The sequence below is a fragment of the Ostrinia furnacalis genome, unplaced genomic scaffold, assembly GCF_004193835.3.
Source record: "Ostrinia furnacalis isolate ACB-3 unplaced genomic scaffold, ASM419383v2 OfSCF1420, whole genome shotgun sequence".
NCBI lineage: Eukaryota > Metazoa > Arthropoda > Insecta > Lepidoptera > Crambidae > Ostrinia > Ostrinia furnacalis.
In genome coordinates, this window is record NW_021131659.1 from 43,593 (window position 1) to 56,882 (window position 13,290).

Sequence of the window (13,290 nt, forward strand, 5' to 3'; positions counted from 1 at the left end):
ATGTAGAGAATAAGTTCAAGTTCAAACGTTACTTGCCCAAAACAGTAAGAAAAAGTAATATTATTATGGTAAGAAAAGAACATACTCGCAGAAATGCAATATTACTAAATTATATAAAATAAATGTCAACTAGATATAATAAACTTGGAGCGAGATCAAGCGAAACCGAACGCGATGGAGGGCTGTTGTGGACGCCCTCTGTCCCATCTAGGGGACATAGGACCTTAAATCAAGTAAGTCAAGATAAAATATAATAAAACTAAAACAGTCAATCAATGTCGCCAAATAAAAAAGATTTGTCCAAAGCAAAGCAAGCTAGTCATTCAATTTTAAAAGATAATATCGATGAGTGTTGTCGAATGCTATCTAAGCTAGCTGTAGATTAATAGGTTATAGATAAACTAGATCTATTCGAAAACGCGATGTTTCCAGCTTCCAAACCACACAATATCAGAAACTATATAGGATACCTGGTACTGGACACCTAATAGTGGCTGAAACGAACGATCGAAATAAAGGCCGATTCACACATATCAGTGAAGTCACAGTTCAGGCTCAATACCGGCACAGTGCGAAATATTCTTTCATACAGTTTCTATGAACGCATCCCCACTTGTCAGTGTCAGTGACGACACAATGCTCTCAGTGTCAGTGCCGACACCGGCAATCACGGACGTATTCGTTGACGACGATATTTTTTGTCGGATCACGGACGCCGCCACGGCACCAAAAACAAAATAACTTACTTCATAGTTTCTGAACAAGAATATTGAAACAGCTCTCTGACATTTTAAAATATTCAAAATATTTCACTGACGCAACACTGTAGCACTGATACTGAATTGAGCGGACACTGCGACGGAACTGTGTCTTCACTGATATGTGTGAATTGAGCTTAAAACTCACCCTCCGGCAAGCCCGGGGCCGCCGTAGTGGGCGACAGGAAGCCGCCACACGTGGGCGTCATGGTGGGCAGGCTGCTGGCCACTTCGTCAAGCTCTAGTAGCAGTTCCAAGTTGGATTTCTCATTCTTCTGCTCTGCGCTGGGTGGTGTTTCTGCTTTTTGTTTCGCTTTTTGCTGAAAAAATAAATATAAATGTAATCTCAAGATTACATACAAAGTTACGATATTCTGCACAGAACAATAATTAATTCCAGTTGCAAGTTGCAACGAGAAAAGTTAATGTGAACTAAAATAGTAAGACACGGGTCTTAACGCGACGTTTATTAATGAGTTACATTATGTACTCACGGCTTGACGTTTCGGCTGCGATGCTGCAGCCGTGGTCACAAGCAGTCTGCTGTAACTAATTAATAAACGTCGCGTTAAGACCCGTGTCTTTCTATTTTGGTTGAAATGGAACGCGAACGTTTAAAATCTTAATGTGAACTGTGAGGGTAGTATGTTTAACTGTTATCAAGATTTTTCATAGAATAAAGATTAGTGTCCGACCGAAACTAGTTTTACGACCGAAACCGAAACCGAAAACGAATTTCGGCAACGGTGTCTGTTTCGGCCGAAACCGAAACCGAAACCGAAACTTCCTTACAAGGCTCATATTTTGAGGGAAAAATAAAGAAAACGTAATTGAACTTATAAAGCGCCTTTTCGAATCGCTAAAATAAAGTGACAGTGGGCGGGGCACATAGCTCGTAGAGCTGATGGCCGCTGGGGCAGGAAAGTTCTTCCACTAGGTGGACCGACGATCTGGTGAAGGTCACGGGAGGTGCCTGGATGCGAGCGGCGCAGGATCGGTCTTCGTGGAAATCCTTGGGAGAGGTCTTTGTCCAGCAGTGGACGTCTTTCGGCTGAAACGAACGAAAGCGCCTTTTTACTCTAAAAGGTATCAAGTTATGTACCTATTAAAAAAGAAAAGTCTAGATTTTTTTTAATTACTCGCAACATTCAGGACATCTACATAACCCGTCCCATGGTCGGGTCTTTTACTTTAATAATTTCTCAATACAAAATTGGTAGTACGTAATTTAGTATCTACTGTACTTGCCATTGTGATAAATACTAAAAAGAACTTTGAAACTCTGAATCCATAATATTATCACCATGAAATGCACTATAGTCATAACTAACTAAGTACCTAACTAATGTTTGTTTACGTATAGCATTTGCAAACCAAAAAAAATGTATAGGTTAGATTAAACTTGATTATACTTTTATCAGTCATATTGAATATTTTTTTTTGATGTTTACTACCCGCTCTTGTTGTAACGACATAAAACGAGATAAAACTTACCAAATTCAAAATAAATCACTCGAAAATTCGCCACCACAACAAAACAAAACTAACAGCAAACAAACAAGCGAGCGAATCACGACATTGGCTCCGATCGGGATCGGATTCATTCCTCATTCAACGCGCCGAACATGACCGATAACAGCGCGGAAACTCCCGAATGCACATTCGGTTTCGGTCGTAGTTTCGGCAAGTTTGCCACCGAAAACGAAACTAAACCGAAACTCGTGTTTTTACCGAAACTCAACCGAAAACGAAACCGAACATTCGGTCGGACACTATAAAGAATGCTGGCAATGTAAGGGAGAGTCCGCTAATTTGGACCAGTTTTTTTCAATCCCATTTTACACATAGTTTTCTTTTGTTTTTTCTAATGTTCATGGTGTATAATTATAGAGAAATTATTCAACTTACTATTTCATAGGTATTAATCAACATAATTGTTGTATATTTAGCACAAATCAACAAAATACAAGTTCAGAGCTTCGGTCCAATTTAGCCGACCGGTTCGATAATTTGTACCACAGGGTTACTAAATAGGATTTCAATAAATTTCAAGCCTATAAAAAAACTATGGCAAAATATTATATGATACATTCTTAACAAATTAGGTAACGAAAAGAAACAGTAGTTAATAACATAGACAATCGATATTGTTTTACACGTTATCACGATTTTGAGTAAAAGTTTTGTAATTCCAATTATCGTAACGCACACTTGTACCTAACCTACTTTGCTAGTCTTTTCCTTTCATTTATTGTTAGTTAAACATAACTACGCAAATAAAACTTCAAAATATGATTTACTAAAAAAAAATTTCAAAATCCTTTGGTGAAGTTCCATACAACTTGATATGGTACAATTTAGCCGACTAGGTGATAGTGCTATTAAAAAATCGGTAAAAAATATAGCTTATAAATACCGAAAAATCTTTCAAATAATTGTAATCCACACTAATTTACGCTTCTAAATAATATATTAGATACACCCTGTGATTAAATTTAACAAAATTACAAACTAAACATGCATTGTCAAAAGTTACTTAAAAACAATGAAAAAATACTTTTCAAAATAAAACACACGTGTTAATTGTCACGGCAAAAACCACATGGCCGATACTAATTGAATTTATTTGTGTATCGCTGAGTGTCGCAATTACAGACATTCAATAAATACTTTACGAAATATGAGGGTGGTACAATTTACCCGGCGGTACAATATACCGAACTCTCCCCTATTAGAAAAATGATTAATTACCGCAACAGCATTTATTTAATTATTATAAAACGTTATAAATGGGTTAAAAAAATCAACTTATAACAAATGAAACAAAATCAATTCCAACCAACCTTTTTATCAGTTTTCTGCGCGTTCTGTTTGGGCGTCTCCTCGGGACTGCTCTCGCCGGAGCTGGCGTCCGAGCTGTCCGAGCCGGACGACTCACTGTCCGACTCGCTGTCCGACGTGCCCGAGTTCGACGACCTGACGAATTACGGTAAGTTTCTGAATAAATGATACGCTGATAGCGAAATTAATGATCGAAGATCTAATATTTTCACACTTGCACTTTAAAATAAAGAAATGGCTATTATTATAATATTATTTTTCACAAATTACTGAAATAAATATTATTACATATCACATATTTATGGTCTTTCACTTGAAAAAAAATGTACACATTGATGTAACTAGATGTAATAATTTATTACTTTTCTTAAAATGCAATTTAACAAATTCACATAATTTCACTCGTATTGCGAACTTAATAGGAAATAAATAACCAAAATAAGCAACTAAATTATTGAAAAATAAATAAACGAAAACTTCACCAAAAAGCTTTCATTAATTGTTGTAGTTGGGTAGAGTAATAAAGTTTCTAAGGCCATTACGGCCGTTCAAAAATTGCCATAGCGGACGGTATTTCACGTCCACAAGGCGGGGTATTGGTAAAGTTTTCAACTAGCAATAATCGCACCTCGGATTAACCTCATTGGTTACGATATTGCCTCTGCGCAAAGTTATCTAAATGAAAACTCCACGGAGGTCTTAAAGTCTGGAAAAAAGCAAACTAAACCGCGAGCTAAAAACGGATAGTGACATCTGTTGGCGTTTTGGCGAACTAACTTCTGCAAGTACTTGCAATGCAAGATTGAAAGCAAGCTCATAATGGTAGTGGCTTTTTGCTAACAAAATAAAGAAAATTATAGAGATAAGTTATTAATTTTTATAAATAATAATAATAAAACACTATGACTAACCCATTATTATTTTTTTGTGGAAAGGAGTTGATGCAGCTTAAAGATTTACTTTGTGAGCAGAACAAAATAGTAAAAAATAATAATAGTAGGCATAAAATAAAAACTGTTTTGGATTTCGGGTTGGTTTTTGGACCTATAAAAATATTTTTAATAAAAAAAACTTTACTGACCCCAGAAAAATCGGCTGTCATTATTTAATCCAATACAAATGTTTTTTTTNGTCACCCTGTATAATTTTATGGCAGTTTTTTGTAAGTTATATTCCAGTAATATAATTTGTATTTTATTTTTGGAATTATTAATATTACAGCTCATGTTAATGAAAGTTCATAACTAAAATTGCCTTTGTGGACTTACCTATAATTGTTGGATTGTTTTGGTGTCACTTGTTTCTTTTCCTCGTTGTTACTTTCTTCCCTGAAAATTGTCAATATTGTCATTAATGTAGTGATAAAATAATGTGACACAGTTGGACAACACTGAAGTGTCCCAAATATAACATTGACAGGAGGGCGCTACTATAGATACTCAGTTATTATAGTCTATCCAATATAGCTTGATTAGAATGACAGCTGTCATCAAAAGTAACGACATAACTTTGTAGTAGCGGTCAATGAGAGCTAAATATTGGCGGACAAGAAATAATTCACGTCTGACCTACAAACAATATTTTCGACGACAGTGCTTCCAATAAAAATGATAATTTCGTGTAAATGCAGCGTTAAATTACACTAATAAGTAGTAATTCGAAATCATAAAAATCAAGCTAGAGTATTAACGACGTCTCTACAAGGTTAACTCGAGTTACAAAAATGTTAGTGTTGGGACATATCGACAAATGTCATATTAAATTAAAACTATTCTTTTAACATATTTAACAAATTTTTTTTCTAACTAATTTTTTAACATATTTAAGTCAAGTTATACGTTTTTCTAAATGTTCACTATTAAAAACCAAAAAACATTTCATTCTTAAATAATCAAACATCGGAAATCAATCACCGGTAGTTTTTTGGGTATTCATAGCACCGTTGCTCTAGAAGAGATGCCCACCGCCTTCTAGCGAGAGGAAAAAACCACTGAAGAACACTGATGGTAATGACTACGACTTAGGTTGTACATCTACTTAGGTTTACTGTCTTTAAATTTAAATCATAATTGTCATTTTTATGAATAAAGATATATGAAGAAAAATTGGGTGCATTTTTTCATATCATTTTTTCGAAAACTTATCGATACATCTATGTGAACCGTACGAAACATACACATCACTAGTCACATTCGTTTGACAGCCGTCATTCTAATCAAGCTATATTGGATAGACTATAGTTCCGATTTTTGCACCGTTGCGTTGGATAACACTGAAGTGTGAGAAGTGTCCCATAAAATTGACATTTACAGGAGGGCGCTATAGACCCAATACAGTGAACTGTCCCGCCCGTGACATTGACAGGAGTGCACTATTGTCAAGACTGGGATATTAGTTCCGATTTTTGCCGCCACGTTGGACTTAGAAAACACTGAAGTGTCCCATATAATTATGACATTTACAAGAGGGCGTTACTATCAATACTGGGATATTATTTCAAATTTTTGCCACTTGGCGTTTCAGTATCGTTGGATTATAATATGATGAAGAAACAATAGCCATAGAGGAGAAGAATATGATGTAAATGTCAGTAGTGTTTTCATTCATTTACTACTCCTGAGCATGACACATGCTGAGCGGTGGCCAATTTTGGTTCTAACTACACTCGCGAGCAAAAATATGGAATCACCCCATTCGTTTCGAGTGATCTTTGGAACTTAATGGCTATGAAATATTAATTAAAAAATTGTACCTGTTTAAAGGTTACATTATAAACTTTAACTTGATACCATACACACATAGATAATCATCGAGTTCTTCAGATCGCTGGGAACAAAACACAGGAGGGTGATTCCATACTTTTGCTCGTAAGTATACTTGTACTTGCTTTTTGTTATTGTGTGTTATATTTTAAGTTGGAACCAAATAATAAATGTTTTTCTCTCTTTCTTCTTTCTTAGTGATATTGTTGCCACTCACTCGTCGTCTGACGAGTCCTCGGAGCTGTCGGAGCCGGACGACGACGATGACGACGAGCCAGAACTGCTTTCTGGCTCCGAATAGAAGCTCATGTTCTTCTGAAAACGAAAAAAAAAGCATGTTTAAACGACTTGAGGAGAATATAAATGCCAATTGTATTGTATTGCAAGTGTATTGTCGATGATACTGAATAAACATTTTTTCTTTCTTTCTTTCTTTCAATTAATTTACATAAAAATGTTTCGATTATTTCTTACTTTATGCTTGCCTATCCCTTTCTATAGCTTTGAGTGTCAGTTAACTTAGAAAAAAATATCCGATATATATTTTTGCTATATAAAATCAATCAAATTTGACAATCCCCGTCAACGGGTATTAGTGAAATTTTTGTTCATTCCCCGTTATATTAGGATTTTATTTTTAACATTATGTAAAGAAAAATATAATTTTCTTTAACCATTTCAAGTTTCTTGCGGGCAAACATCTTTAAGCCAGACCGTGACATTTAAAAAATGAATTTGTAATCTATGGTAGGAAAAGTCTATGGCCATAACCTAAAAGCGTCTCGTACCTCTGAAAAAACAATATTTAATTTTATAGAATTGAAATACCAATTACCATTGGATATTCTAATTGTGGTTTTGGAACCGACATTGTAATTGATAACATTAAATGTCGTTTCTTTCTTACAGGTACGTAAGAATTAAGATTCTGTTACTAAAGATATTATTATCCATTTCATGTGTAATTTGTAAACTAAAGAATAAATTCTTTCTTACAGAGAAACTCAATTGTGTTATTTTGACTGTGTCGTCCAAATCACAAAGTATATTGGAAATCATCTTATAAAACGACATTTATTGTCAAAAATATGGAAAAGTTGAAATTTACATTCGAAGTGAAACCATCAACAGACGGAAAATCCAACTATATTGCTGTAACCTCAATTACGACACAAGATGACAAAGTCTTCCTTATTCCTGAAGAGTATCAAGCAGTATCACTACACAAACACATCCAAACTTCGAAAACCTTCACTACAGTGAAAAATACGTTGAAAAAAAGATATCAATCCAGAGGTGTTTGGATAAAAATGACAGAGGGTATATTACAAACCTACATGGATGAGGATGATAACATGATTTTTCAAGACCAGCTTCTAGAGGAAACTACCCAAGAACAATTGGCTATTGCTAGTAAAAAGTGTTCAGAAGATCCTATTGTGAAAATTCTGGAAAAATTAGTGGAAGGTCAACAAAACAGAGAAAAGCAAAGTATAAAAAAGTTAGCAGACAGGTTTGTAATAGAAAAGTTTGACGGGAAAAACTCAAGTGCATATCAGTGGATGTCCGTATTTGAAAAAGAATGTGAAAGATTCAATATTACACAAGATGAAGAAAAAATTGAAATCTTCAGATTATTTCTTGAGAAATCATGCAATGATTGGTATTCTTCTATGATGATCAAGCTTGGTTTACAGTCCGAATGGTCAGAATGGAAATCGAGTTTTTTGCAAACCTACGCCAGCAAAGGTTGGACTACTAGCAAGTATGCTTTATCTTTCAAGTATCAATCAGGATCTTTATTAGAATATGCAGTAAAAAAAGAGAAACTTTTACTAGAGGTAAGAAAGACAATAGATGAAGGGACCCTTATCGATATAATTGCTGCCGGCTTACCAGATTTTATCACAGATAGAATTAACAAAGAAGAAATTGAACACACAAAACACTTGTTTAATGCACTGGGCAGATTGGAACATTTGGTTACAAGAAAAAAATTTATTAAAAAAAGAGAAGATACGAAACCGATTAAAGAAAAATGTGGTATTTGTGAAAAATTAAAGAAAGGCATACGCTATCATTCAGAAGATTCCTGCTGGTTTAAAACCAAAATGAATACTGAAAAGGATAAAAAGCAAATAAAGCTCATCAACAATTCGGAATTGGAATGTGAATTACAGTGTGAAGACCAAAAAAACTAATAGTGCCGCCATTGATCAAGATAAAATTAGTACTCAACAAAAATGTTGAAGTATTCGGGATCTACGACTCAGGGTCTAATGTCTCATTGATAAATTCGAAGTTATTAAAGATAAATAACAGTGAAACCAGACATTCCAAAAATACTAATTTAAAAACGATTAATGGCGTTAAAAAGGCAAATGGCATAATTACACTCGACATAGCCATATTTGATGTGGAAAAACAAATGAATGTTTTTGTAATAGACAAAGAAAATTTCGATTACGATTTTTTAGTGGGACTAGATTGTATAAAAGAGTTTCACTTAGTTCAAAATGAAAACCTGGAAATTACTCAGAAAATACCTGTACAGAGTGAAATAGTTTCTAAGGAAACAAATAAACCAGACTCTAAGGAAGAAACATCTAATAATTTAGTAAACTACAATGAAGACATCAGTGACGAAAAGTTCCATATTTGTATAAATCATCTAGACTATCAGAAGCAAGCTGTGATTGATGAATTAATATCAGAAAATAAATCTGTGTTTGCAAAAGACAAATATGACATAGGAAAGGTAACGGATTATGAAGCACACATCGATCTACTCATAGAAAAATATTGCAGTAAAAGGCCGTATCGCTGTACAATTGAAGACAAAAAGGAGATTGAAACCCAGATTGCAAAATTATTGGAAAATAATATAATAGAAGAATCATATAGCCCATTCGCAGCACCAGTCACATTGGCTTATAAAAGAGATGAGAATAAAAGATCAAGATTGTGCATCGATTTTCGAGACTTGAATAAAATAGTTGTACCTCAATCACAACCATTTCCTCTAATTGAGGACCTTATAGTAAAAACAAGAGATTGCAAGTATTTCTCAACACTAGACCTAAATTCAGCGTTTTGGTCTATCTAAGCTCCAATTAGCGTTAACGGGGAACAGTGAACAAAAAGTTCACTAATCCCCGTTGACGGGGATTGTCAACGGGGAATAGTGGAATTAGCCCAAATTTGTCAGAGATAAAGCGCATTAAAGCCCAAATGTAGGGAGTCATTACGTTGCATAAAGTGTAACGCGGCGTGACGTCACGTGGAACTTAACTTGCAACGAAGTTATGCATTATTATTTGTCAACTACGATATTACTTGTTTGATTGAGAAATAAAAATAAGTATACTTGTCAAATATTTTTGATAATAATAATAAATTGATGGACCACATTTTTTTTGCACACGAGGCCCTATCCGGCGGCGACGCCGAGCGTGGTCTTCATAGGTAGCGAAGTTGCAAGTTGGAATCACAGCGGTGGCAACTAAAACAAACCATAGGGCAGGGTACTCACCTGCCATGTAGCACGTAACGTAGCATGTAACGTATCTAACCTTCAAGTGAGTACGGCTTGTCCACGGTCATCGCGTATCTGGCTGCGAGCTCCTGGATCCTACTGCGAGCCGCCTTTGTGCTCGCAGTGATACCGACACTCGGCGGGTCGCTGCGAACCACGCGCGAGCAGCTCGCAGCGGGCTCGTGCCTATGTACTCACTTGATACAGTATCTGATACATTACATGCTACACGGCTAGATGAGTACCCTGCTTAGTGTTTTGTATCACATACCGGCGGCTCGGCGCGGTCCGGCTCGCGGATGGCTGCGCCGAGCGCGGCGGGCGGTGTACTGCGACATTGTGCCTACTGTGAACTGCGTACGGTCTAGAATGCAGTGATAGTAGTAATGTTGCACTACATACCGGCGGCTCGGTGCGGTCCGGCGGCGGCGCCCGGTCAGTGACGTCGGCGTCGGCGCAGCGAGCGTGTTCTTTATTAGTGGTAGCGTGATTTTGTGTGGCAGTGAATTTATAGAGATGAGATTATTGGTATTTTATTTTGTTTTTACTATTATTATGTATATTTTATGCAGTATAGGTTAGTGTCCGTGACTCCCACTCGGCATGGGGCACACTGAAAACCAGCGTCGTGGCCTTCCACACCGGGGGCCACGGCTAATGCTGAGTGGGGTCCCATTGCAATGGGCATCGCTGTGCGACAGGGTGGCACTGCTCAGTCTACTTTCTCTTCCATTGTATGTTTTATGTGTCACCTTTGTCTTATTTGCTTTTTATTTACCTCTATTGTATTTTGTGATGTCCATGGCAATAAATGTTTCTTTCTTTCTTACTTACCGGCGGCTCGGCGCGGTCCGGCGGCGGCGCGCGGTCGGCGTGCTCGTCCCGCTGGCGGGCGGCGGCGGCGAGCGCGGCGGGCGGCGCGGCGGGCAGCGCGCGGTACCCGCTGGCCGCCGACCCGATGTACTGCGACAGTGTGCCTACCGCGAACTGCGTACGGTCTGGAATGCAATGACAGTAGAGTTATACAAAGGTATTACTACGATTGTTAGGTGCATACAGCCTGCAATGCTGCAAATTACAATACTTATTAGATTTAATCTCATGTTGCAATACAGGGTCCATGTTTTGGGTCTATGTAAGAACTTTTATATACCAACATTGGAGCAATAAAGAATTTGAATTTGAATCCATTGACAGTCGAGGTAATTAAAAGGTATTGCTACGATTATCAGGTGCTCAGGTGCGTATTATAGTCTGGAATGAAACTACAACGTAGTGAAACAACAGGGATATAACCCTGCCGATGTACTGCGACAGTGTGCCTACCGCGAACTGCGTACGGTCTGGAATGCAATGACAGCAGAGGTGAATAAAGATATTGCTACTATTATAAGGTACGTACGGTCTGGAATGCATTGACGATGTAGTGAAACAACAGAGATATAAACAAAGCTAAAGCTAGAGCTACCGATGTACTGCGACAGTGTGCCTACCGCGAACTGCGTACGGTCTGGAATGCAATGACAGCATGAGTAAACAAAATGTATAATAATCACTACTCCTACTAGGTGGACCGACGATCTGGTAAAGGTCGCGGGAAGAGCCTGGATGCGGGCAGCGCAGGACCGTTCATTGTGGAAAACCTTGGGGGAGGCCTTTGTCCAGCAGTGGACGTCATTTGGCTGAAACGAAGACGAAGAAGATAATAATCACACATCATCATCATTTCAGCCACAGGACGTCCACTGCTGAACATATACCTCCCCCAATGCTTTCCATGTTGATCGATTGGTAGCGGCCTGCATCCAGCGCTTCCCTGCTACCTTTACGATGTCGTCGATCCACCTTGTAGGTGGACGTCCCACGCTGCGTTTTCCGGTACGCGGCCTCCATTCCAGAACCTTTCTGCTCTATCGGCTGTCAGTTCTGCGTACTATGTGCCCTGCCCATTGCCACTTCAGCAATAATCACATATAATTTCTAAAATCGAATAAAAATAAAAATCTTATCGTAATTTTATATCGTTTATGACGACAAATGTGTCGTTTAAAATCGATAAAATACCCCGATAGTATTTAATTGTAGTTTTACTGGCAAAATAAATTGCCAACGATCAAGTGTGTCCGCGGAAGACAGCATGTCATGACGAATACTGAACGGGGCCTGTTGATAGGTTTATTTATTATGCTGCATCTTTTATACTGTGTCAATTTTTTTAGGTTAAAAGATATTATTTATTATAAGAACTTATAAATATAATGATACAATTTGAATAGTTCACTTAAAAAGAGATTTTAAGACAACCCCTTAATCCCATTGCATTATTTAAATAAATGAAATCAACTATAGTCTGGTCTGTGAGCACGTAGAATTTTGTCCAATGACCCCAAGCTACCCATCCTTATCGCTCGCGCGTAATTATGTTGCTGTCGCGCTCGCACTCACTGCGGGCGCCCGTCGCACAGTTATTGGACAGCTTGGGGTCATTGGACAAAATTCTACGTGCTCACAGTCCGGGCTTTAAACACGATCATTTATCAAGCAACATTCACCTTTAAAACTACTCTCCACAGTCGGTTTCGGCTTATCCGGACGGAATATTTCAGCCGCGAAGGCAGCCAACAGCTTTCCATTCTGCGGTTCAATAAACCTCCGCAGCATTCTAGCTCGGTCTCTGACGTCATAGCTCGCGTCGTAGCGAGCTAGCGAGACGATGTACCGGCAGACTGGAAGCGTGTCTGGTTGCGTGATTGAGAGTTTGACAGCTAGTGAGAGCAGCTGGAGTTTTACTAGCTCGTCCTGAAAAATAAATATTTTGGGTGAAATGATGGCATAAGTTTCGGTCTCTGACGTCATAGCTCGCGAGCTAGCGAGCTAGTGAGACTATGTAGCGGCAGACTTGGTTGGATGATTAATAGCTTAACAGCTAGAGAAAGAAGCTGAAGTTTTACTAGCTCGTCCTGGAAAATTTAAAATTATTTTGGATATAAGATGATGGAAAAAGACTCGGTCTCTGACGTCATAGCTCGCGTCGTAGCGAGCTAGCGAGACTATGTACCGGCAGACTGGAAGCGTGTCTGGTTGCGTGATTGAGAGTTTGACAGCTAGTGAGAGCAGCTGGAGTTTTACTAGCTCGTCCTGAAAAAATAAATATTTTGGGTTGAATAATGGCACAAGTTTCAGTCTCTGACGTCATAGCTCGCGAGCTAGGCAGACGGGAAGCGTGTCTGGTTGGGTGATTGAGAGTTTTACAGCTAGCGATAGGAGCTGGAGTTTCACCAACTCGTCCTGGAAAAAGAAATAAAATTGGGTAGAATTTTTTTTTCCCTTTTCAAATCTGCAATCGACTTAGGTCATAATCAGATGTTTTGTCTTGCTTTTTTGTTTGTGTTCA

General features: G+C 37.9%; 2 protein-coding genes and 1 non-coding gene across 3 annotated transcripts in view; 1 reads left to right on the top strand and 2 right to left on the bottom strand.

Annotated features, from left to right (window-relative positions):
- The window catches only part of rb (adaptor related protein complex 3 subunit ruby), a 33,958-nt gene that overhangs the window by 5,755 nt on the left and 14,913 nt on the right, over positions 1-13,290 (bottom strand). Inside the window, exons 13-18 of the mRNA XM_028304377.1 lie at positions 12,449-12,695; positions 10,731-10,894; positions 6,579-6,676; positions 4,868-4,927; positions 3,602-3,734; positions 907-1,078 (exon numbers count right to left, since the gene is read on the bottom strand). Coding sequence (XP_028160178.1) covers positions 907-1,078; positions 3,602-3,734; positions 4,868-4,927; positions 6,579-6,676; positions 10,731-10,894; positions 12,449-12,695 — 874 coding nt within the window. The remainder of the gene's footprint in view (positions 1-906; positions 1,079-3,601; positions 3,735-4,867; positions 4,928-6,578; positions 6,677-10,730; positions 10,895-12,448; positions 12,696-13,290) is intronic.
- LOC114352707 (U4 spliceosomal RNA) lies at positions 4,134-4,272 on the bottom strand. The gene has a single exon (XR_003655878.1). It is a non-coding gene; the product is annotated as a U4 spliceosomal RNA (small nuclear RNA).
- On the top strand, positions 7,012-9,457 carry LOC114352700 (uncharacterized). The gene is made up of 2 exons (XM_028304376.1): positions 7,012-7,270; positions 7,360-9,457. The coding sequence occupies exon 2, from the start codon at positions 7,450-7,452 to the stop codon at positions 8,560-8,562; it is 1,113 nt and encodes a 370-aa protein (XP_028160177.1). The 5' UTR covers positions 7,012-7,270; positions 7,360-7,449; the 3' UTR covers positions 8,563-9,457.

Coding starts and splice junctions, on each gene's coding strand:
- LOC114352700 (XM_028304376.1), top strand. CDS start 7,450: ATGGAAAAGTTGAAATTTACATTCGAAGTGAAACCATCAACAGACGGA.